Source organism: Notolepis coatsorum (assembly GCF_963971535.1).
Source record: "Notolepis coatsorum genome assembly, chromosome: 9".
NCBI classification, from domain to species: domain Eukaryota; kingdom Metazoa; phylum Chordata; class Actinopteri; order Aulopiformes; family Paralepididae; genus Notolepis; species Notolepis coatsorum.
The window spans coordinates 143641197-143668725 of record NC_140173.1 but is presented as its reverse complement, the minus strand read 5'-3'; the positions used below and the strand labels follow the sequence as shown (position 1 = coordinate 143668725).

Below are 27529 nucleotides of genomic sequence, written 5' to 3'. Positions count from 1 at the left end.
CAAAGAGATTGTCAAAGTCTATCTCTCCAATCTCCATCTCTTCCTCCTCCTCATCACACTTGTATTCTCCATCCACGTTATGTTTTGCATAATCTGCCTCCTTATTAACACTTTAAGTGCCATGGGTCCGGTGCCCCGGAACCCTGTTGCGTGCCAACACCCACTTCAATGATAGAGCTCTCATATTTGCGAACGCATAAACTATATCTTAAAGTATGGCTATGTGTCTAATATGGCCGTCGCTTATCAATGACTTGTTTGCAGTCAACATTGTCGAAACTGATTGTTTTTTAATCGGTTCATTTCCGTTTTATACCATTTTGAAAAACGCTAGTTTTATGAAAGTTCCAGAAGAAAATAAAGATTCTGTGATAATCGCCCTTTTGTGGAATACACTGGAATATACAACACACGTTATCATTTTTCTGCCTATTTATGAATCGTTTTCAAATAAACGCTAGATTATCGATAGTATATGTGTGTACTTATGCACGCTATAGAAGCGGGCTGAAAAATATATTATCTTATTTCCTGATCGCACACAGACACACACATACACACATATGGCACACGCTGATATATAGGTGAAAATAGCTCTGATTATCCCAAGACTGGTAAAATAGATTCCTTTCCTCAGATGTTCTCCAAAAAGATTATTCCAATTCCTGATCGCCATTCCAAATATCGATCGTGTTTATTGATCCAATGCTGGGTACTGGAAACACACATTTTCCGCTGTTCTGAGGGTGGGTGATGACTTCGATCGTCTCCGGTTACATGTCTGACAAGTAAAATGTGGAAGCAGGACTTTTTTTCTCTCCATGCGTTTCATTCAATCCAATCCAAAGGGGTGCAGTACCATCCGGAGAGACGATATGGGGGCGGTATTTTCCCTGTTCGAGTTCAGACAGATCCCCACTGGTAACGTGAGGCTAGATTGATGAAAAATGAATGGAAATCGATAATAATAAAAAAAAAACGATATCTCGTCGTTGGCACTGAACGGTTGGCATGAACTAACGAGAAATCTCGTTGTTGGCACTCAAAGTGTTAAGATCTTCTTGCTCTTCTGACTCCGCTTTCTGGGCCAGTACCTCAACAAGAGAAGGAGGGAGGATGGGTCCAACCGTCCAGACAGGCTCTAACACCCCCTCATCCATCATCTTCTCCCAGCCCATACCCTGATCATAGGGTTTGGGCATCTCAAATATTGGCTGGTCTGCTCTTTTGTAGCAGGCAACTCTGAAGTTGACTCGCTGTACTTGTGGGATGAGACAGACCTTGGGAGGAGGCAGGTGTTCAAGGTCTACTTTGGATCTGGATATGCCCATCAACCTCCAAGAACTCATGCATTACCCGCTCTCGCCTCATGCACTTGGCTCTCCTGATGGCACTTTTGCCAAGACAAACAATGATGATCCTCCTCTACCAGCATGACCAACCTCTCTATATACTGATGATCCTCCTCTACCAGTATGACCTACCTCTCTATATACTGATTATCCTCCTCTACCAGCCAGAATGAACAACCTCTCATATACTGATGATCCTCCTCTACCAGCATGACCAACCTCTCTATATACTGGTGATCCTCCTCTACCATGTCAGCATGACCAACCTCTATATACTGGTGATCCTCCTCTACCATGTCAGAATGACCAACCTCTCTATATACTGATGATCCTCCTCTTCCATGTCAGAATGACCAACCTCTCCATATACTGATGATCCTCCTCTACCATGTCAGCATGACCTACCTCTCCATATACTGATGATCCTCCTCTACCATGTCAGCATGACCAACCTTTATATACTGGTGATCCTCCTCTACCATGTCAGCATGACCAACCTCTCCATATACTGATGATCCTCCTCTACCATGTCAGCATGACCAACCTTTATATACTGGTGATCCTCCTCTACCATGTCAGCATGACCAACCTCTCCATATACTGATGATCCTCCTCTACCATGTCAGCATGACCAACCTCTCCATATACTGATGATCCTCCTCTACCATGTCAGCATGACCAACCTCTCCATATACTGATGATCCTCCTCTACCATGTCAGCATGACCAACCTCTCCATATACTGATGATCCTCCTCTACCATGTCAGCATGACCAACCTCTCCAGATACCTTGATGATCCTCCTCTACCAGTTTGACCAACCTCTATATACTGATGATCCTCCTCTACCATGTCAGCATGACCAACCTCTCCAGATAGCTTGATGATCCTCCTCTACCAGCATGACCAACCTCTATACTGATGATCCTCATCTACCATGTCAGCATGACCAACCTCTATATACTGATGATCCTCATCTACCATGTCAGCATGACTAACCTCTCCAGATACCTGGACCACGGCACTGGCACCTTGGCACTGCAAGCTAATACATGTGTCCGAACTGGCTGAGTCTCTGGACTCAGTACTGCAGCACTCTGTTGGGATACTATGACTTTTCTGGGGATGACTGTGCCAGCACTTTCAAAGGAAAGAGACAGGTGAATCCATTGAATAAGCTGCAGAAGAACCCTAGATTCCAGAAGACTTTTAGTCAGCTTGGCGCATTGTCGCTGGTAACAGATGAGCTCCAACAGGAGATGGAGTCCTTCACATGCATTATGGATGGCCATGGTCAGATGAAGTCCGTTGATGCTGTGTGAGCCAAGATGCTGCAGAAAATGATGGGTGCTGCTGATAAAGTCCTGGATGGAAACTCCAAAGTAGACATTGAATGCCTGCCTCCCCCCAAGGTCTGTCTCATCCCACATGTACAGCGAGCCAACTTCAGAGTCGCCTGCTACAAAAGAGCAGAACAGCCAATATTCAAGTGGCCCAAAGCCTATGATCAAAGTATGGACTGGGAAAAACAATGGATGAGGAGGTGTTGGGGCTTGTCTGGACGGTTGGACCCATCCTCTGTCCTTCTCTTGTTGAGGTACTGGCACAGAAAGTGGAGTCAGAAGAGCATGAAGCTCTTGATAAGGAGGCAGATTACGCAAAAAATAACATGGATGAGGAGGATGGAGAGTATGAGTGTGATGAGGCAGAGGAAGAGATGGAGATCGAAGAGATAGACTTTGACAATTGTTTTAGTGATGATGACGATTAGTAGTTTAGGGCACAAAATACAAATAGAAAAAAAGACTTGAATGTTGTGTCAACAAAGAAGATATCCAGTCCATGATATACAGTGCATATGAAAACATATAGTTATAATACATATTATAGTATAGCTTAACAATAAATAAATCACTGATCAAAATCACATGGGAAAATGTGTTAATTTGTCTCTATAGAATTGTTTATGCAAAACTATAATTATTTAGGGCATAACAGCATGGAGACAATCTTTATTACAATATTATTTCCAATATGAACCTAAATCGATCTCGTCCAATGCACTACATTTTAGTAAAAAGGGAAAATAGAGATGTGATAGACGTTTTTTTCAGCGTTTTTTGCTTTTTTAAATTTAATCAAGATGTGTTTGAATCTTAAAAATAACAATTGTACTGCATTTATTGGGTCAAACTTGTTTGGGAAAATGTTTTAATTTGTCTCTATATGTTGTTAACTTCAAAAGTTATGCTGTTTTTCTTTTTCTTATTTTTCAGGTTTTGGTTCAGGATAGGTGTAATAAAGGGTTAAAAATAAACCCCATGGGACATTATTCCAACCTGTTACCTGGCAGTGGTGAAAAAAAATCCACCCTTATGCAGGTGGACCTATGTTTCCATCTAGACTATATACATTATTATACGTTGTGTGTCCATTTGAATAGCCATCTAAAGGGAGATTAGGTGTGCAGCTAACAGTACACCACATCTTGTCAGTTGAGACACTGAATCACTTTGCTCTACCATTAAGATTCAGGCTCTAGTAGAATCTGCAATACACATGCTGCCTATTGAAATTCTAATACGGTCTCGGTTGAGATAGAATCACTTTGATGTTCCATAGCAATTCGGGAAATGGTGAAATCCTCAAAACAGGCTGGATTCGGGCGGCTAAGTGGCGCAGTGGGCAAGGCGCTCGCCACTAATGCAGGAGATGCTGGGTTCGAGCCCAGCTCTCGGCATTGCTACCAGCTTGGCTGGTCGTTCATACTAACGCAATTGGCAGTGTTAGGGGGTGGGAAGCTGGTGGGTGGGGATCGGACGTTGTGGACAGCGACTCCTACAGGTCGGTTGGTGCGCCTGCGCAGCAGAATCAGGAAGCGACGAGGGCGGCGCGTCCCTTCCACGCGTTACTCCTCGCCACTGAGAGATCGCGCTGTGCAGGTGAAAAGATGCGACGGCTGCCTCCTCGAGTACCGGAGGGGACACGTGATGCAAGGCTTTGTCCACATTGCACCCGGCCAGTGGGAGGCATGGCTTAACAACGTTCGAGACGGGGGAGGGTAGAATTGGACAATACGAAAAAATTGGGATGGGAGAAAAATAAGGCATTTTTTACCAGCTGCTATGGGTGTTCAGTTTCCTGTACTGACCTAACCTGTCTGCAGACTAATCTTTTCTTCAACAGACGACACATGGAGCAGTGCAATGCTTTAGTTGGTCCAATTTGCTGGAGCCAGCATGGACTGTGTAAGAGAGTAAATCGGCAGCGGCCCCAGTGATTGGACTGTATGCTTAAAAATATCCTTTTCTGCCTCTTTGAAATACGTTGCTCGACAAGTTTGGAGGTAATTCTTGGCCAAAGAACAGATGACACAAAGGACTCAGGTTTTGGAGGGTTGACCTACATACCCCCCCCCCCCCATATCTCAGTCCAGAATCATGTCTTAAACTATTGCAAAGAAATGTTAATTACAGTCAGTGGTTCCTAGAGGTGGTGGACTGCTTCAGCAACTAAAGGTAGCCTATATATATATATATATATATATATATATATATATATATATATATATATATATATACCTGTATACACTGTAAAAGGACCACCTTTATAAACCACGTACAAGAAAGTACAATTCTTAGCGGAGCGTCACTGCGTTGAAGAAGAACCTAACTAACTATTTGTATCACAGGACGTGTTGATCATCGACACTCCGAACTCACCTAATTTGTATAATATATACTGTATATAAAAGGACCTGTATTTTACTGACTGGTATACTGATCAAAACCAACACCAACACAGGCGGAGGCTGGTGTGGCAGGGGCAGCAGCATGGCAGCCTTCTAGGTGTGCTGTTAGTCTCTGCGATACTGGCTGTCAGGTTGCAGCAACATAGCAGCCTTCTAGCTGTACTGTTGGTCTCTGTGATGCTGGCTGTCAGCTTGCAGCAACATAGCAGCCTTCTAGGTGTACCGTTAGTCTTGGTAATACTGGCTGTCTTGCCTACCGGCTCGCATGACTGACTTGCCAGAACAAGCTTTGTGAACCACCTGAGCAAAACAAAAAAGGAAGGCTCCCCACCCGCTCTAGTGCGACAACAGTCAAAAATGGCAATGATCTTTGCTGGGGGGTTTTGACTCTTTGCTCTTAAATTCTCTCTGCGTACATGTAGTATTGAAATAATGTGCGAATAGGATTTGCACTGAATGCTGGCATATTTTGGTTGTGGCTGTGTGGAGTCTCACTTATTATACGAGCCAGTTCGACAAGTAGCCAACCCAAGTGCAGACGGCTTTGTTTTAATAAGAAGAAGAAGAAGAAATAACTCTATGAAGACGGGGCCCCGATGAAATTCTGATTCCAAGAATTCTGGTTGACAAAGAAGATAGTTTTTACAGCCCGATACGACTAATGTATCCTCCAGTCCAGAAGACCACCGAGGCAGCCGTTTCCTTTTTCAGAATATCAAATTAGCATTCAGACTGGTTCTTTGTTTTTCAGCTATCAAGTGATATCTTTTGACTCTCTAGGAGTGTAGAAATGCTCACGCTAACCCGTCCTTCAGGGCCAGTAGCCAAAACTGGCCCATCTCAGGCCCGTTCCGAGCGGCTAACGAGGATCAGCGTCTGCACCGGGGACTTCCTCAGTTCCCCACCGGCGAGCGTCTGTGTGGTCGCTGCTCCAGCCCAGAGCGGGACGCGGAGGAGATCGAGCCGGCTGACGACGAGGTTGGTGTTTCAGTTCTCATCTGTTCCAAAGTCAGGTTATTTTTATTTAATTTTTTATTTTTTTTAAACCGTTACGCATATAGACTGCCCTTCCAACTGAAAAATGTCAGGATAGAATAAAAATATTAGGTAAAGAGAGAGAGAGATGCCCCATATTCCATTGCAGTTTGCACGGCCTCCTCAGCGTGCCTCTCCACGGACCTATATATTTTATGCATAGCGTGGGTGGTGATGATGATGATGATGATAGAAACCGCTGTGGCGCATACAGTTGAATGCTGGTATTACACTCACTGAGGGACACGAAGAAGTCAAGTCCGATGGGATTTGGGAATCTCGAATACAAATCGGGATTGGAATAAGAAATGCATTTATATTAAACAATACAGAATATACAGCACTTCTTGGGGTCTGTAGGGTAAGCACTTATTCCCTCCCCCCTGAACATTTATGGAGACGTATGGGCCTTTTAAGTCAGTGATAAAAGTGTCTTTCAAGGATAAGTGAGCTCCTGCACTGATTATTATATAGTTCAATATTTGATCACCAAAACCCCCCAAAAAGCAACAAGCTCCCGTTCTCTCCGTATTTTAGAAATCTCGACAACATCCACGGGTTCAAGTCTCGGCTCTTGTTTCTGGCTTTGGGAGAGAGTTGCTCATGGTCACAAATACTGGTTATTATGTCCTTGACCACAGGAATAACACTTATGACTTCTTACTGTCCTCGACCACAGGAATAACACTTATGACTTCTTACTGTCCTCGACCACAGGAATAACACTTATGACTTCTTACTGTCCTCGACCACAGGAATAACACTTACGACTTCTTACTGTCCTCGACCACAGGAATAACACTTATGACTTCTTACTGTCCTCGACCACAGGAATAACACTTATGACTTCTTACTGTCCTCGACCACAGGAATAACACTTATGACTACTGTCCTCAACCACAAGAATAACACTTATGACTTCTTACTGTCCTCGACCACAAGAATAACACTTATGACTTCTGTCCTCAACCACAAGAATAACACTTATGACTTCTGTCCTCGACCACAGGAATAACACTTATGACTACTGTCCTTGACCACAAGAATAACACTTATGACTTCTTACTGTCCTCGACCACAGGAATAACACTTATGACTACTGTCCTCGACCACAGGAATAATTTACGACTTCTTACTGTCCTCGACCACAAGAATAACACTTATGACTACTGTCCTCGACCACAGGAATAACACTTATGACTTCTTACTGTTCTCGACCACAAGAATAACACTTATGACTACTGTCCTCGACCACAAGAATAACACTTATGACTTCTTACTGTCCTCGACCACAGGAATAACACTTATGACTACTGTCCTCGACCACAAGAATAACACTTATGACTTCTTACTGTCCTCGACCACAAGAATAACACTTATGACTACTGTCCTCGACCAGAAGAATAACACTTATGACTACTGTCCTCGACCACAAGAATAACACTTACGACTTCTTACTGTCCTCGACCACAAGAATAACACTTATGACTACTGTCCTCGACCACAGGAATAACACTTATGACTTCTTACTGTCCTCGACCACAAGAATAACACTTATGACTACTGTCCTCGACCACAGGAATAACACTTATGACTACTTACTGTCCTCGACCACAGGAATAACACTTACGACTTCTTACTGTCCTCGACCACAAGAATAACACTTACGACTTCTTACTGTCCTCGACCACAAGAATAACACTTACGACTTCTTACTGTCCTCGACCACAAGAATAACATTTACGACTTCTTACTGTCCTCGACCACAAGAATAACACTTACGACTTCTTACTGTCCTCGACCACAAGAATAACATTTACGACTTCTTACTGTCCTCGACCACAAGAATAACACTTATGACTTCTTACTGTCCTCGACCACAAGAATAACACTTACGACTTCTTACTGTCCTCGACCACAAGAATAACACTTATGACTTCTTACTGTCCTCGACCACAGGAATAACACTTATGACTACTGTCCTTGACCACAGGAATAACACTTATGACTACTGTCCTTGACCACAGGAATAACACTTATGACTACTGTCCTTGACCACAGGAATAACACTTATGACTACTGTCCTTGACCACAGGAATAACACTTATGACTACTGTCCTTGACCACAGGAATAACACTTATGACTACTGTCCTCGACCACAGGAATAACACTTATGACTTCTTACTGTCCTCGACCACAAGAATAACACTTATGACTACTGTCCTCAACCACAAGAATAACACTTATGACTTCTTACTGTCCTCGACCACAAGAATAACACTTATGACTACTGTCCTCGACCACAGGAATAACACTTATGACTACTGTCCTTGACCACAGGAATAACACTTATGACTACTGTCCTTGACCACAGGAATAACACTTATGACTACTGTCCTTGACCACAGGAATAACACTTATGACTACTGTCCTTGACCACAGGAATAACACTTATGACTACTGTCCTCGACCACAGGAATAACACTTATGACTTCTTACTGTCCTCGACCACAAGAATAACACTTATGACTACTGTCCTCAACCACAAGAATAACACTTATGACTTCTTACTGTCCTCGACCACAAGAATAACACTTATGACTACTGTCCTCGACCACAGGAATAACACTTATGACTACTGTCCTCGACCACAAGAATAACACTTATGACTACTGTCCTCGACCACAAGAATAACACTTATGACTACTGTCCTCGACCACAAGAATAACACTTATGACTACTGTCCTGGACCACAGGAATAACACTTATGACTACTGTCCTCGACCACAAGAATAACACTTATGACTACTGTCCTCGACCACAGGAATAACACTTATGACTACTGTCCTCGACCACAAGAATAACACTTATGACTTCTTACTGTCCTCGACCACAAGAATAACACTTATGACTACTTACTGTCCTCGACCACAGGAATAACACTTATGACTTCTTACTGTCCTTGACCACAGGAATAACACTTACGACTTCTTACTGTCCTCGACCACAGGAATAACACTTATGACTTCTTACTGTCCTCGACCACAGGAATAACACTTACGACTTCTTACTGTCCTCGACCACAGGAATAACACTTATGACTACTGTCCTCGACCACAGGAATAACACTTATGACTACTGTCCTCGACCACAGGAATAACACTTATGACTACTGTCCTCGACCACAAGAATAACACTTATGACTACTGTCCTCGACCACAGGAATAACACTTATGACTACTGTCCTCGACCACAAGAATAACACTTATGACTACTGTCCTCGACCACAAGAATAACACTTATGACTTCTTACTGTCCTCGACCACAGGAATAACACTTATGACTTCTTACTGTCCTCGACCACAGGAATAACACTTATGACTTCTTACTGTCCTCGACCACAAGAATAACACTTATGACTACTGTCCTCGACCACAGGAATAACACTTATGACTTCTTACTGTCCTCGACCACAAGAATAACACTTATGACTACTGTCCTCAACCACAAGAATAACACTTATGACTTCTTACTGTCCTCGACCACAGGAATAACACTTATGACTTCTTACTGTCCTCGACCACAAGTATAACACTTGTGACTACTGTCCTCGACCACAGGAATAACACTTATGACTACTGTCCTCGACCACAAGAATAACACTTATGACTACTGTCCTCGACCACAGGAATAACACTTATGACTACTGTCCTCGACCACAGGAATAACACTTATGACTACTGTCCTCGACCACAAGAATAACACTTATGACTTCTTACTGTCCTCGACCACAAGAATAACACTTATGACTTCTTATTGTCCTTGACCACAAGAATAACACTTACGACTTCTTACTGTCCTCGACCACAGGAATAACACTTATGACTTCTTACTGTCCTCGACCACAGGAATAACACTTATGACTACTGTCCTCGACCACAAGAATAACACTTATGACTACTGTCCTCGACCACAAGAATAACACTTATGACTTCTTACTGTCCTCGACCACAAGAATAACACTTAGGACTTCTTACTGTCCTCGACCACAAGAATAACACTTATGACTACTGTCCTCGACCACAAGAATAACACTTATGACTTCTTACTGTCCTCGACCACAGGAATAACACTTATGACTTCTTACTGTCCTCGACCACAGGAATAACACTTATGACTTCTTACTGTCCTCGACCACAGGAATAACACTTGTAACTGAGGGGTACAATTCCCTGACTGTATTACTAGATATGATACTTACTACCACTACCTTTGTACTTAATATTCGGCCACCCAGTACACGGCATAAATATATTATGATGAACACTGTCACGTAGATGAAACGGATCCAACACAAATGTACGAATTAGAAATAGGTCTTTATTTCTACACAGCGATGGTGTGTAGAGCAAGCACTTAATCAAATCAATCACATTTATGAATGGGAAATAGTATGCACTTTTATGGCAAGAGTATTCGTCGGTATATCAATAGAGAATGTCCAATCTCTGAAGGCGCAGGTGGTACATATACGACCTGGAATAGTGTAAGGAATAACAGCAATGATACTTTAATGATTATATACTGGATACACTAGGGGGGGTTAATCCGGTCGCTTGTAAGCCGACAGGAGTAGGAAGGGGGGGGGGTAGAATCCGGCTGCCTCATCCGGCCAAGGGTATCCCAGGTGAACCCACTGTAGTGCCGTTCAATGCGCCGGCGATCCTTGGACCACAGATGAAAGCAGATGGACTCTTTGTGGGCCGGCTCTCTCCGGTCCACGGGGGAGAGACGTGAAGCGACCTCGTCTTGCAGAGCGTCTCCTCACCTTGCGTCCTCTCCAGGGGGGGGGGTTCCAACACACGGCAGTGTCGGGGGTCTTTATCCATGGAATAATCAACGTACACAAAGCATAATCCGTGCCTGGGAAGGCGGGCTGTCGTCGGTAGAATAATCCGGTATACAGGTCCACTCGCTCGTCGGCTCTGGGGCTCCTCGGGTGCAGCTTCACGTGGGGTCAACCACCCTGGATAAGCAGCCAGTTCTCTGCCCGAAACGATGGGGTACTGACTACGGTAGTATTCTCACCGCACGAAGCACTATATATTAACAGACTATTATTAGCTTAATAGACTACGTCCAACTCGACGATATAGTGCCAAATATGACTATTCAAATATTAATATACATGATGTCTCAATACCGATGGTAGGCGAACTTGGCCTTACTCCCACACGTGGCGTCGCGGGGAGGCTTTACGTCTGTGACTCTATTGGAGGGTAAGAAACTGGACTGAAAAGGAAGTCCTACTTTAGTAGCGCAGTATATATACGCACTATGAACAAATAGTCCCATTAGTGGTGCGGTAGCCAGATTCCTACGCGGAACTAGGACTTGTTCGTACATGTGGAGCGGTACGTTTGAACTGGGTCTGAGGGGTATGGCAGCCTGGCACCAAGGTCTCGACCAATAGTAGAATGGAGACTATTATGGGATGTTCAGTAGGCTAGAATGGATATTCAATGCATATTGTACAAGGAATATACAAGGGATATCAGGGAATATTAGAGAATATACAAATACAATTAAATATATATATATAAATAAATATATATATTCGGTTTAATCTGGCCCTTCACAACATCCACCCCCTGATTGGTCCCAGACCTAATCAGTTAAACAGAGACAGATTAATCGCGTTGTCTATTTACACATAAGGGTTTGCTGTAGGGGTCAGTCAACTTCACAAAGTCATAGGGTTATAGGGTCATGGTCATCATCGATTGTGTCTGGGAGTCGGGGCAGTTCTATGAGCCTCGCCACGGGACGGGTGTAAGTGCGACCCTGGACGAGCACTTCAGCTGCTCGGACCTTGCCATCGGCACCGGTGATCACTTTGCTTACGCGGCCGGCCGGCCACATAGCTCTGGGCAGTGATTGATCAATAATCATGACGACTGTTCCTTCTGTCAAATTGTCTCTCTGGGCTCGCTGCAGTAGAAGCAATTCTGCTTCCTCGTAGTTAGCTGCTGACATATCAGCGGGGGACTTGCACTCCGGGTGGTACCGCAGGAATGTTCTTTGTTGTGCACTCTCTATGGACGTGCAATCGTCTATGTTAGGGTCGGTGGAGGCTACGGTGCTCAATCCACAGAACACAGACTTCTTATTTTCCACCTCCTCTGGACTTGCTTCCCTCGGGATAGGCATGGGCCACTGTCCTTCCGGGAGTCTTAGGAATGCGGGGCCGTCACTGTAGACATTGCGACGGGTGAGGTCATCTAGGGGCATCCCCCGGGTGATGACGTCAGCTGGGTTCTGTTTTGTATCAACGCAGCGCCACTCTGTTTCTCCGGTTAACTCTTCGGTTAAGTCTTGAATCTCGGTGACTCTGACTCCCACGAAGACTTTGTACTTGCATGAGTCCGATTTGATCCAGGCGAGTACCGTCGTGGAATCTGACCACAGGATTGTTCTAGACACCGGTATGGTGAGCTCACGTTGGATGAGCGTGGCTAGGTGCGCTCCGGCTAGGGCTGCGCAGAGCTCTAGACGTGGGATAGATTGTTGCTTGCGTGGGGCTATTCTCGATCGGGCGAGGACAAATGCTGTGTAGATCTCTCCCCCCTTCTCTTGGGCCCGCAAGTAGGCTACTGATCCGTATGCGACCTCTGAGGCGTCACTGAAGACGTGTAAGTCCATTTTACATGTCTCTGGCCTCACCGTGGGTGGGAAGTAGCTTCGGCGCATATTAACGCCTGGGAGTGAGTGGAGCTCCATCTCCCACTCTCTCCAGGTGGATGCAAGGTGTGCGGGAATGGGGTCGTCCCAGCCCTGGTCCTTGTCCCACAATGCTCGTACAATCATTTTTGCCCTGGTGGTGTACGGTAGAATACATCCTAGCGGGTCATATTGTCGGGCGAGTGTTGTGTACACACTCCGTCTGGTGGTCGGCGCCGCCGCCGGCCTTCCCTGCGCCGTAGTCAGGGGCTTGTGTCTGTAGTGAAGCGAATCTGTTTTGAATCGCCACACCAATCCCAGGGTCATCTCCTGGGCTTCTCCCGGGATTGTAGCCATCCAGGTCTCGCTGCTGGCTGCCTTGTCCTCGGAGGAGAGGCTGCGCAGTACTTGCGGATCGCTGCTGGCCCACTGCCTGAGATCAAAGCCGCCTTTGATCAATGAGGCGCGGAGTTTAATCAGGAGAGCCTCGGCTTCTTCCTGGGTTGAAAGGCTTTGTAGACAGTTGTCTACGTAGAAGCTGTTCTTTACGCTGTGTCGGACCTCTTCGTCCGCTGCTGGGTCCTCTGCTACATGTTTCTGTAGTGCAAATGTAGCACAGCAGGGGCTGCACGTCGTTCCGAAGGGGAGGACTTCCCATTGGTAGATGGCTGGGTGCTCATCTCCTGGCTTCTCTCTCCATAGGAACCGTAACAGGGGCTTGTCCGCCTCTACTAGTCTCACCTGCAGGAACATTCCTTTAATGTCCCCGCTGATGGCCACCCTTTCCTGGCGGAAGCGGAGTAGAACGCCAAGTAGGGAGGGGCCGAGTGTGGGACCGGGCAGTAACTCTTTATTCAGATTTTGGGATCCGATCTGGTAGCTGCAGTTAAATACTATGCAGTCTTTACCGTTGTGATGGACCTTGTGGTGAGGCACGTACCACGATTCAGTGGTCTGGTCAGCCTCTTTAATGTCCATCTTTGTGACGTGTCCCGCGGTGATGAGCTTCTCAATCTCAGCGCGGTATACACTCTCTTGGACGGGGTTCTTGGCTAAGCGCCGCTCCGTGTTCAGCAGGTACCGTTCTGTGGTGTCTGTCTTGGCGTGGAAAGTAGGCATTCCTTCTCGCCGCAGGAGTGGCGTGGCGTATCTCAACACGCCGTTGACCGGGACTCTCTTGGTCCCTGTCTCGAGGAGGTGAATGGCGTAAATGTCATCTTTAGAGCGAATGTCTTTCTTTCCGTTCTTAAAGGGCATTTGTTCCAAGGTCCATAGCCGCTCTACGTGTTGCAGGAGTGCGGTTTCTCCCTCTGTGACTCGGGAGTGGAGACATCTAGTGGCTGTACTTCGGTTGAGAGATTTGGCGAGCGGGCCTTGGAGAGTCCATCCCAAACGGGTCTCGACTGCTGCAGGACAGCCTCGGGGTCCGGTATGAACCCGGTCTATCGGGACAATGAGGTCTGCATGGTCGGAGCCTATCAACAGGGTCGGCATAGCATTGTCTATGAGCGGGATCGGTAACTTGCGCAGATGTGCATATTTCTCCATCAGCTTGGCGACGGGGTATGTGTACCGCGACAGTCCTATTTCTTGGCTGGTGAAAGCGTCTGTAATCTGGTACCGTCGCTCAGGCTGGCCGCTTGCTGCGATAGAGAATGAGACATTCTCGCCCTTTATCGTCTTCAAATCTCGTCTTATTGTCCGAATTGTCATTTGGGTTTCGCTTCCCCGCAGCCCTAGCTGGGCCGCAGCGGAGGCGAGCAGAAGGGTCTTCTCTGACCCGTCATCGAGGACGGCGTAAGTGTCCAGGACTTTATTCTGGTAGCTTAGTGTCACACGCACTACTTTTAGGAGTACTCGGGCTCCACTGCTGCTGGCGGGATCGATGTACATGACGCTCGCTTTGCTGCTGGATGGTGCGGGTGAAGGGCGCCGTCTGTTACTGTCGTGAAGTATGTCCAGATGGGCTCCATCGCACTTGGTGCACCTTTTCTTTAAGCGGCATTCGGCTGCCATGTGTGAGCGCGCACAGCGAAAACAGCGCTTGTTGGACTTTATCCATTGACTTGCTTCCTCCGCGTTCAGCTTGGGGAAGGAGTCACATTGCGCTAGCCAGTGTTCTTTCTCACAGTAGGGGCACACTATCTTCCACTTCTCCGTTCTGGAGGGGGTACTGTGGCTCCTGCTGCTCGGTACTGACTCCGATTGGTGCATCACAGTCACCGATCTTCTTCCATCATTTAGTCGTCTGGTTCCTTCTCTGGAGCCAGGGGTGCTCCGTCCGAATGTATCTAGCCGTAGGCTGCTGACTTCTCTCGCCAGGAAGTCTGCTAGATCGAGGAGGTTCGGTTCGGGGCCATTCGGGTCTCGGTGGTCCCTCTGTCGCCTAAAACGCTCCTGTCGAGCGGGCGGCAGCTTCTCCAAGATCCTTTCCACATTTGAGTTGGCGTAAAGTTCATGCCTCCCCTTCTCTCTCTGCGCTCCCAACATCCCTACCAGGGACTGCACTCTGATGGACAGGTCGTCCAGTGCTCGATTGTCTATTGCTGGGGGTAAGCGGTCGATGTGTCGGATCTCCTGGATCACGTAATCCCATATGCGCCCATACCTCTGGTCCAATGCTACCAGCGCTGCTGTGTATGGGGTGGTGGAAGTCGCGTAGGCGAGCGCTATATTATGTGCGCGGGGCACCTTTAAGTGCTTCAGTAGGATGGCGTATTTGTGGCGTTCATCCAATACATCCACCAACATGGTCTCCAGACACATGCGGAGTTCCGTATACTGGGCCCGGTTCTCTTGGGTGAAGTCGGGTACCATAGGCGGGCCAATGTATGACGCTGACTGTGGATACATCGGCGAGCGTTGGGGGAGAGGCCTCCTAGGCGAGTCTCCTCCCGCTCCTTGGTATGGGCTGGTACCGGCAGTGTACCATGGCCCGCTTGTCCAGGTGCTGTTCCTCGGTGCGGGTCGTGCGTCGTGCTCACCCGTGTATAGAGTCGGGGGTCTGTAGCGCAGCTCCGCGGGAGTATAGCCTGGGCTGTACCGGACCTCCTGGTCCGGTAGAGTACTGTGCTGTCGTCGGGCGTGGTTCTCCTCCTCTTCCTCTTCGTCTTCAGTTAGGTCATCCAGTGCTTGTAGTCTCTGGTTTAGCCTCTCCACAGGATATGCTGCTCCTTCCCGGTTGCTAGGTCTCGCTTGGACCGGTGGGGGGAGGTGGTCTGTGGGGGGTATAGACCTCGTCTGTTGGTCAAGTTCAGGGTTGTTTACTCGGCTAGGGGATGCCGCACTGGAGGTGTGTCTAGACGAGTTCCTGGAGCCTCTGGCGGAGGGAGAGGGTGTTGTCCGTCTGATCAGCTGTTCTATTAGTTGCGCTTGCTGTCTGTCGCGCTCTGCGTCCCGTAGAGCACCAGCAGCTGCTCGCTGGCTGTCTGCTCGGTCTCGGGCCACATTCTCTTCTCTCTGAATGCGTCTTAGTTCTAGACGTATATGCTCTTCTTCGCTCCGCTGCTGGATCTGCAGTCGGTCGCGTTCAGCAGCGGCGTTCAGGCTGATGAGGAAGGCCTGCTGTAGGGTCCTCTCTGCCTCGCTGGGAGAAGGCGGTTGTATAGGGGAGCCTTCCCTCGGGGTACTCCTTGCGGAGCCTTGGAGCTCTATCTCCACGGTGCTCTCCCCGTCTTCTTCCGTGCCGAGTTCTCTCTCGGTAGCGTTGTATTCCTCCCGGGACTCATCGGGGACTACTTCTTCAGTACTGGCGGGGTGTGAAGTCATGTCTGGTTCCCACTGGTCCCCACCGTGAACTTGGTCAGTTACATTAGAGCCCGTAGGGGCCTCTATGGTCGGGGTAGTCTGGGCGTTGGGGTTAGACATACTTTTACTTTCTAGTTTTACCGCGTTTACTGTTAGTAGAAGACTAGGTTGTTGACTGACAGCGTAAGCCTCTAAGTACTGAGGGAGCCGTCGTTCGCGCTGCGGGCGTTGGTTAGGAGGATCGTTTCGTGGAGTGTTCATCATAGGCCATTTCAATATTAATAACACTATATTAATATTACACTAATTACCCTCCGGCTCGAAGGACCAATTGTAACTGAGGGGTACAATTCCCTGACTGTATTACTAGATATTACTACCACTACCTTTGTACTTAATATTCGGCCACCCAGTACACGGCATAAATATATTATGATGAACACTGTCACGTAGATGAAACGGATCCAACACAAATGTACGAATTAGAAATAGGTCTTTATTTCTACACAGCGATGGTGTGTAGAGCAAGCACTTAATCAAATCAATCACATTTATGAATGGGAATTAGTATGCACTTTTATGGCAAGAGTATTCGTCGGTATATCAATAGAGAATGTCCAATCTCTGAAGGCGCAGGTGGTACATATACGACCTGGAATAGTGTAAGGAATAACAGCAATGATACTTTAATGATTATATACTGGATACACTAGGGGGGGTTAATCCGGTCGCTTGTAAGCCGACAGGAGTAGGAAGGGGGGGGGGGTAGAATCCGGCTGCCTCATCCGGCCAAGGGTATCCCAGGTGAACCCACTGTAGTGCCGTTCAATGCGCCGGCGATCCTTGGACCACAGATGAAAGCAGATGGACTCTTTGTGGGCCGGCTCTCTCCGGTCCACGGGGGAGAGACGTGAAGCGACCTCGTCTTGCAGAGCGTCTCCTCACCTTGCGTCCTCTCCAGGGGGGGGGGTTCCAACACACGGCAGTGTCGGGGGTCTTTATCCATGGAATAATCAACGTACACAAAGCATAATCCGTGCCTGGGAAGGCGGGCTGTCGTCGGTAGAATAATCCGGTATACAGGTCCACTCGCTCGTCGGCTCTGGGGCTCCTCGGGTGCAGCTTCACGTGGGGTCAACCACCCTGGATAAGCAGCCAGTTCTCTGCCCGAAACGATGGGGTATTGACTACGGTAGTATTCTCACCGCACGAAGCACTATATATTAACAGACTATTATTAGCTTAATAGACTACGTCCAACTCGACGATATAGTGCCAAATATGACTATTCAAATATTAATATACACGATGTCTCAATACCGATGGTAGGCGAACTTGGCCTTACTCCCACACGTGGCGTCGCGGGGAGGCTTTACGTCTGTGACTCTATTGGAGGGTAAGAAACTGGACTGAAAAGGAAGTCCTACTTTAGTAGCGCAGTATATATACGCACTATGAACAAATAGTCCCATTAGTGGTGCGGTAGCCAGATTCCTACGCGGAACTAGGACTTGTTCGTACATGTGGAGCGGTACGTTTGAACTGGGTCTGAGGGGTATGGCAGCCTGGCACCAAGGTCTCGACCAATAGTAGAATGGAGACTATTATGGGATGTTCAGTAGGCTAGAATGGATATTCAATGCATATTGTACAAGGAATATACAAGGGATATCAGGGAATATTAGAGAATATACAAATACAATTAAATATATATATATAAATAAATATATATATATTCGGTTTAATCTGGCCCTTCACAACAACACTTATGACTACTGTCCTCGACCACAGGAATAACACTTATGACTTCTTACTGTCCTCGACCACAGGAATAACACTTATGACTACTGTCCTCGACCACAAGAATAACACTTATGACTACTCTCCTCGACCACAGGAATAACACTTATGACTTCTTACTGTCCTCGACCACAGGAATAACACTTATGACTTCTTACTGTCCTCGACCACAAGAATAACACTTATGACTTCTTACTGTCCTCGACCACAGGAATAACACTTATGACTTCTGTCCTCGACCACAGGAATAACACTTATGACTACTGTCCTCGACCACAAGAATAACACTTATGACTACTGTCCTCGACCACAAGAATAACACTTATGACTACTCTCCTTGACCACAGGAATAACACTTATGACTTCTTACTATCCTCGACCACAAGAATAACACTTATGACTTCTTACTGTCCTCGACCACAGGAATAACACTTATGACTACTGTCCTCGACCACAAGAATAACACTTATTCAGTAGTCATAACACTTATGACTACTGTCCTCGACCACAAGAATAACAAAAAAACGTATGACTACTGTCCGATTAGTCAACTATTCGACTAAGATGGGGCAGCCATACCTTTTAATGGAACACGCCAACATTATGGGAAATACTTACCATCTTCTCCAGAGGCTTACGAGAAGATGGATACCAATTTCCTCTCGGCGCATTCAGTAGAAAGCTATCCGGTTGCAAGCTAGCCTAGCTTAGCACAAATTAATGGACGCGGATACGGACCACTAGCGTAGCTGTTGGCCAAAAGCACCTTAAGCTAGACTAGTGGTCCGTATCTGCTTCCATTCATACTGAACGCACAGAGGGGAAATTGGTATCTTACTTTCTTGTCTGACTCGGATGGTAAGCATATTCCCCATGGCGTCGGCGTGTTTCTTTAACCCTTTCACTGCCGCACTACCAAAACGGTTAACCCTTTCACTGCGACAATTCACAGAAGGTTAACCCGTTCACTGCCACACGACAGCCGGTTAACCCTTTCACTGCCACGCGACAGAAGCTTAACCCCATTTACTGTCGCACAACCGACGGCGATAGCAAAGGGTTAACCTTCTGTCGTGTGGCAGTGCAAAGGGTTAAGCCTCCTAGTCCCATACCCAGCCACTCTAGTCAATCTTTACCTCATGTACACACCATGTCACCTGCCTGTCCGTCTTCTCTCTAGGATGGCACAGGTGATTTCTCAGAAGGCGAGGGGGGGCACCGCCGGTTTCGTCACCCCAGGGGAGGCGTCCGAGAGGACGGGAAACTGCAGCGGCACAAAGCCGGTGTCCACGGAGACCCCGTCCAGAACACCAACACCTCCCCCGTGGCCGCCCCTGCTGCAGGGCGACCGAGTCCACCTTTGTCTGCGGAGAGGACCACTCCTCACGAATCATCCGTCTCTCAAATCCCATTAAGAGTAACCATGCGCTATATCTTTCTTGAACCCTCAGCAGTAATTAACAGTATATTAAATGTTTCGTTTTCCAAGATCAATTATCTGCTGTTTGGAAAAACAGTACCTATATCTTCTAAAGTGATTGTTGACACAAGAGGACAAGTTAGTATGGAATATATGCCTTGTCTCCATTGGCTGTGTTCAGCCCGGCTGGGGATAGCCATGGTCTAGCATGGTATGGTATGGTTGGGTTTGTCTCCATTGCGTTTCTTGTAAACTCTCCGGTTGCTAGGCAACCTTTCACAATTCACACCAGCAACTGTGGTACACGAGCTGAAACATGATGATACAGTCCCACCCACACCTGGCCAGGTTGCGTGTATGCTTTCTACAACGCAGTTCGGCGATTTGCGAATCTGATTGGCCACTGACGTTTCTGGTCATGTGACATGTGCGCCCAATAGCGTGACGAGCTGTGTCTTTGCCCATTTCCGCGTCGAACAGCCTGCAAAGCACCTGGCGTTCTATCGCCATGCTCTAAGACAAACTCTAACCTTAACCAACTTCGAACGAGCGCCTAAGCTTAACCAGTGTAGACACTTGCGGTCCCACGATTGGGCGTACATGTCACATGACCAGAAATGACCTGGCCAATCGGATTCGCAAATCGCCGAACTGCGTTGTAGAAAGCATACAAGCACCCAGGTTGTGAAAGAGGGCTGTCTCAGTTTGTCAAGGTTCTAAAGAAAATGGAGACGCTCACTGTGCCACACAGCAGGCCACAGCATGGCTAAACCCTGGCTAGTGGAGAGACAAGGCAATTCTGTATACAGTAAGCTATTAAGATGTGCCTTTATAAAACAACGTTATGAATATGGGATCACATATATTTGAATTTCAAAATGGCAGTTTTATTTCAAAATGGATGTACAGCATGTGTAGTCGAATGAAACCATTTATTTCTACTTTTGCACATACTGCAGGTAGGGCGTGGCATGTCAATATTTGTAGAAAATAGTTAATTCTGAACTAGCAAGAGCGAGCTGCTATATAATGGGGCTGTGGTTACAGGTGAACAGGGCAGGTTATTATTACTCTGTGTAACTCCGATTTCTTCCCCCTCAGCTACAGATCAAAGTGTCCGGCCCGAGGGGCAGTTTGGGGATCAGCATCGCAGGCGGGAAGGGTTCTTTACCGTACAAAGAGCACGACGAGGTGGGAGGTTATTTTATACATGTATTTATTCGTTATCGAGGTACAAGGAAAAACAATACATATTAACTAGGGATGTCCGATATTATCGGCCGATATCGGCATTAAAATGTGATATCGGAAAATATCGGTATCGGGTTTTCAAATTATTATTATTATTTTTTTTACATTTCTATAACCTTTATCTACCCAGGCAAGCAAGTAAGAACAAATTCTGATTTTATTTATTGTCAAAAGTATGCATAATGTTGTGTTAATTCCACAACAAGAGATATGTAATAAATTATTCCATTTTTTGGGGGGGGGGAAACCCTGCATATATTGGTATCGGTTGATATCGGTATCGGAAATTAAGAGTTGGACAATATCGGTATATCGGTATCGGTAAAAAAGCCAATATCGAGCATCCCTAATATTAACAGATCCGGGGCCAACCATATATATACGCGATTGGGAGCCAGCGCTTGACTGCCAATCACGTGTATATATACGTGTTTAACTCGTTATTCCTTTTATTCGCTATTGCCATTCATAATTCATAGAGGCACCTTGTGCATACTGTTCTGAGTGTGTCTGCGATTGCAGACGGTCAATACCGCCCCCTAACGCATTGTGGCAGCAACTGCACTACATTAGAAACGCTGTGGTTTGTTATCTGGGCCGAGCTGAGCCGTGCGGGCGGGGTTTAAATACTCCGCCGAGGTAAAACCTGTTACAACGATACATCTGCGAGGCTGCCCCCCCCCCCCCCCCCTCCATATGCAATGCTGGAGAACGTGGCACAGACCTTCGCGCCCAGTACTTCAAATGGCGATCAGATAATTGGATTCTTTTTTTTGCATTACATCAGAGACAAGGTAAGAACACTATATATCAAATCTTGCGTTGATCTGATATTTTTCTCCCGCGATTATTGAAGCGGTCTGTGTGGACTGTGTTGTGCTTTTTACGGTTGGCTCCAGGGCCCATTTCATTCTTGCATGAGAAAAGACAATAACGATAATCTAGCGTTGATTTCAGGATGATTAGATAATCGGGCGAAAAATTACAACGTGTTTAGTGGATTCCACAAAAAAGCGCTATTATCGCGTCTTTTCCTGGGATTACTAAGAATCGCCGAAGGCATTATGTTGTTTAACCCAGTTCCGAACCTGTATCGGAATAGATGGGATCTCGGGGGGACACCTTTCTCACACAGATCACTAAAACTACAGAAATCCTTATTAATGTAAAGGTCCCTCAATCTAACGAGGCCTGACCTTTGCCAGGGAAAAGAGGTGATTGTTTTGCGAAGGGGGCTGTGGCTGGAGAACCCCAGGAGTCCAAAGGCACGCCTGCATTGAAGCCATGTTCTCAAAGTAGACTAGACACAACAATTGGGTTACTTGAACATTTGGTAAAAAGCCGGATTGGCAATTCAGATGAGAGCAGAGCCAAAAGTGAGGTAGAAGGACAACATCTAGCTTCAAATTCACACCAACTCGGTGTCGGTTCTTGGATCCATAAAGTCCTTGTGAATATTGGCTGCCCAATAATAGTTTCTCATATCAGGTAGCGCCAGAGCTGGCTTGGGACAAAAAAATCGGCCCTGGCATTTTTAGCCCAGACCGGCCCACCACAATCGGTCGGACACCACCCACCAGTACACCATTATTGCGGTCGCCTTAAATATGCGTACCTACTGTACTATTCCCCCAAACCACTACAAAGCTGGATAGTAAGTGCCATGGACAAGTGTACCAGTGCAAGTGGACCAGTGTACTCACTCGCTCTTGGCTGAATCTTGTTTTGGGTGGTGATGTAAAAACAGCAGGCTCAGGATGGGCAAAGTGGTCTATAGCCTGTTCATCCCTGTCTCTCTCCTCCACAACTTGGCTTGACTAGACATAAGGAGAGAGAGAGATGATTACAATTAACTGGTACATTCAGGTCCAGAATTGTTGGAATTCCCTGACAAAGATGTGCAAAAAGCTGTACAATTTAAACAATACCATACTGGTAATGAGCAAGTAGTTGTTTATTCAATTAATGCATGGAGCTGTTCCATCTTATTTCATTTGATACTAACTACCCAGTTGAATGAATGAATGAATGAATGAATGAATGAATGAATGAATGAATGAATGAATGAATGAATGAAAACTTTATTTAACAGATTGCAGAATGGGTACAATACAGTACGGCTCAATACACACAATTGTTAAGGGGATGCAGACCTGAGAAAGACGTTTGTCTTGTTTCCATCAGGGTCCCCCATTTTCAATTCATATAGACATTTATGACATACACAACATACATGACATTTATGGCATAGGGACATATAGGTATTTAGTACTGATACATTTGTGACATAACGGTATTCAAATATACAGTACTGTTACCCCTAGATCCTGACAGAGTATATACATATGATGGGGAGGGGACTGTACATTAGGAGGGGGTGGGTGGGTGGGAGGGAAATATACATACGGCGGGGAGGGAATATATACATGCGGTCGTGAGGAGACTGTCTATTAGGAGGTGGTGGGGGTTTTGGGCATTTACGATGGCCAGTTTCGAATTGCAGCCTCCCGTAGGTGCTCTTTAAGAGCGGTTTTGAATGTGGGCAGGGATTCACATTCCTTTACAGCTTTGGGTAGGGCGTTCCACATTGTTGTGGCATAATTGCGAAACGTGTTTAGTCCCTTGTTTGAGCCGAATCTGGGTTTAACATGATTTGTTGAGCTTCCTCTGGTGTAGTGGTTGTGGTATTCACTGACCTTTGGGAAGTATTTTGACATGTACATGGGCACCCCGGTCGTATAGTGTATCTTGTAGACCAGGCCCATTGCAAGTTGCTGTACTCTGTCGTCTACTCTAAGCCATCCTAGGTTGGCAAAGTGGGCAGGGGTGAGGTGGGTTCTGGGGTTCAGGTCAAGTAGTAGTCTGACCAGTTTGTTTTGTGATGTTTGTAATTTTGTTTTAAGCGCCTTTGAGGTGCTTTGGTACCATGAGGTGCACGCATAGTCATAGTACCCTTGAATGAGTGCTCCTGCCAGAGTCTTCAGGGTATTCTTGTTTACCAGAGAGGAGATCCGGTACAAGAATCTAGTTCGTTGGTTGACTTTTTTTATTACATTGGATGCCATTTTGTCACAGGAAAGATTTGCCTCTAGGATGGAACCCAGGTAGGTAATTTCGTCTTTCCTTGTGACAATATTGTCACCCACTGTAACTGAGAATCCGTCGGTCTTGCTGAGTTTGTTATTTGAACCGAAGAGAATGGACTCTGTTTTGCCCATGTGTAATGATAGTTTGTTATCAGCGAGCCATATGCAGATTTTGCCTAGTTCCGTGCTGAGGGTTTTTTCAACCTGCAATTTGTTCTTGTCAGAGACCAGCAGGGCTGAGTCGTCCGCAAACAGGAACAAGTTGCAGTCACAGGCTGACGACATGTCATTTGCATAAATTAGGAAGAGTAGCGGTCCTAGTATGCTTCCTTGTGGAACACCACAGCTCACTGTGAGGGGGGGGGATAGAGTACCGTTTACCTCTACCATCTGTTCTCTCCCCTCCAGGTAGGATTGCATCCAGCTCACTGATAAGCTATCAAAACCAATTGCTTTTAGCTTGTCCATTAGAATGGAGTGATTGACAGTGTCGAAGGCCTTTTGTAGGTCCAGCATGACCATGCCGCAGTATTTGCCCGCGTCCACCTCTTGTTTGATGTGGTCGTTCAAATAGAGGAGGCATGTGTCAGTGGAGTGGGACGTTCTGAAGCCAGATTGGAATTCGTAGATTAGATTTTTTTCCGCCAAGTACTTTTCGACCTGTTCATAGACTATTTTCTCCGTGACTTTCGAGATGGAGGTAAGAATAGAAACAGGGCGGTAGTTGCCTGGGTCTAATTTGCTGCCCTTTTTGTGTAGAGGGGTCACTCTCGCAATTTTGAAGTCCTTGGGGACGTGCCCCTGTTTTATAGAGAGGTTTATTATGTGTGTGATGACTGGGGTGATGGCGGCTGCTGCGTCTCTGAGGAATTTGGAGGGGATGTTGTCATGGCCAGTGGCCTTGTTAGGTTGGAGGGCGCTCAATTTTTTGAGTACCTCATCGGTTGTTACCATTTCAAGTTTGAAGTCGTCTTTGTGGACCCCTAAGTATTCAAATATCAATGATGAATAAGGTCACCATAAAGTTTACACAGTTAATAGATCACCCTTTTTATATTCATCTTCAGAGAGGAGTAATAGTTAGATTTTTGTATGTGATTTATATGACAATTAAATCAATGGTGTGCTTGTTTGTTTGCAGAGTTTGACCTACAGTTAATGTGCCTACCACGTGAAGGTGCATGCTCAATGGACAGCACAAAAACAATTTGTGTAGGTGGAGACTAGAGCTACCACAGATAGTAATAAGTTATAACAGTAAGTAATCCATACCATATATATCCTAATAGTTACCTTACCACCATACTTGGCTGAAAATAAACTTCTGCTGCCTGATACAATAAAGAAAGATCACTTTTAGTGCTAATGAAATAGAGTAACATAGGTCTGAACTTGAGTTGTAGAAAAACTTGTTACTCAAGTTTTTCTGTAGTAGAGATCGATAGCCTGAAGTCTTATGTAGTACATGTCCAAATTTCATAAGGATCCGTTCAGAAATGAGTGATTAGGAGTGATTTTGGTCAACTGTGTACAAAAGAAAATCTCAGTTTTCTCATATACTTCAATTCATTCTGCGGTTTTTCTCTTCCTGTTTTCGCTTGTGAGTTTTTCACCTAGATCCCTGATTCGTACATCTCCAGGCGGGATATCATTGGAAAGGGTTGGCTACAACCCTGTCCAATCATTTTCAAGATCGCCAAATGATTGACGGAACTAGAGCCCCAAGAGTCGGGAGTAGTATTTGCGCAATATCGTGTACTTTGCGCAAGCCTCAAATATCGGCATGTAACTCAAGAACCGCTGAACGGATTGTGTCACCTGTAAGGGCTATCGACAGGCAACAAATGGGGCTTTATTTCTATATATATATATTGTATTAAAAAAATATGCACACCGAGCCACTAGAGGTCGCCAACGTGCTGGTGGGCAAATCGTCCCCCCCCCTGCAGGTATTATACTGGTGTACTGTTATATCATACTGGTGTACTGTTATGTCATAATGGTGTACTGTTATGTCATAATGGTGTACTGTTATGTCATACTGGTGTACTGTTATGTCATAATGGTGTACTGTTATGTCATACTGGTGTACTGTTATGTCATAATGGTGTACTGTTATGTCATACTGGTGTACTGTTATATCATAATGTATGTCATAATGGTGTACTGTTATGTCATAATGGTGTACTGTTATGTCATACTGGTGTACTGTTATGTCATACTGGTGTACTCATACTGGTGTACTCATACTGGTGTACTGTTATATCATACTGGTGTACTGTTATGTCATAATGGTGTACTGTTATGTCATACTGGTGTACTGTTATGTCATACTGGTGTACTGTTATGTCATACTGGTGTACTGTTATGTCATACTGGTGTACTGTTATGTCATAATGATGTACTGTTATATCATAATGGTGTACTGTTATGTCATACTGGTGTACTGTTATGTCATACTGGTGTACTGTTATGTCATACTGGTGTACTGTTATGTCATACTGGTGTACTCATACTGGTGTACTGTTATGTCATACTGGTGTACTGTTATGTCATACTGGTGTACTGTTATGTCATACTGGTGTACTGTTATGTCATAATGATGTACTGTTATATCATAATGGTGTACTGTTATGTCATACTGGTGTACTGTTATGTCATACTGGTGTACTGTTATGTCATAATGATGTACTGTTATATCATAATGGTGTACTGTTATGTCATACTGGTGTACTGTTATGTCATACTGGTGTACTGTTATGTCATACTGGTGTACTGTTATGTCATACTGGTGTACTGTTATGTCATAATGATGTACTGTTATATCATACTGGTGTACTGTTATGTCATACTGGTGTACTGTTATGTCATACTGGTGTACTGTTATGTCATACTGGTGTACTGTTATGTCATACTGGTGTACTGTTATGTCATACTGGTGTACTCATACTGGTGTACTGTTATGTCATAATGGTGTACTGGTATGTCATAATGGTGTACTGTTATGTCATACTGGTGTACTGTTATGTCATACTGGTGTACTGTTATATGTCATACTGGTGTACTGTTATGTCATACTGGTGTACTCATACTGGTGTACTGTTATGTCATAATGGTGTACTGTTATGTCATAATGGTGTACTGTTATGTCATACTGGTGTACTGTTATGTCATACTGGTGTACTGTTATGTCATAATGGTGTACTGTTATGTCATACTGGTGTACTGTTATGTCATAATGGTGTACTGTTATGTCATAATGGTGTACTGTTATGTCATACTGGTGTACTGTTATGTCATACTGGTGTACTGTTATGTCATACTGGTGTACTGTTATGTCATACTGGTGTACTGTTATGTCATAATG

General features: G+C 45.6%; 1 protein-coding gene across 1 annotated transcript in view; it reads left to right on the top strand.

Moving 5' to 3' along the window:
- Positions 1-4590: 4590 nt before the first annotated feature.
- The window catches only part of LOC311234791 (uncharacterized protein), a gene marked incomplete at both ends in the record, with an annotated part of 38186 nt that continues 15247 nt past the window's right edge, over positions 4591-27529 (top strand). Inside the window, 4 exons of the mRNA XM_084322035.1 lie at positions 4591-4599; positions 5883-6080; positions 19586-19822; positions 20927-21016. Of these exons, the coding sequence (XP_084178161.1) occupies positions 4591-4599; positions 5883-6080; positions 19586-19822; positions 20927-21016 (534 nt within the window). The remainder of the gene's footprint in view (positions 4600-5882; positions 6081-19585; positions 19823-20926; positions 21017-27529) is intronic.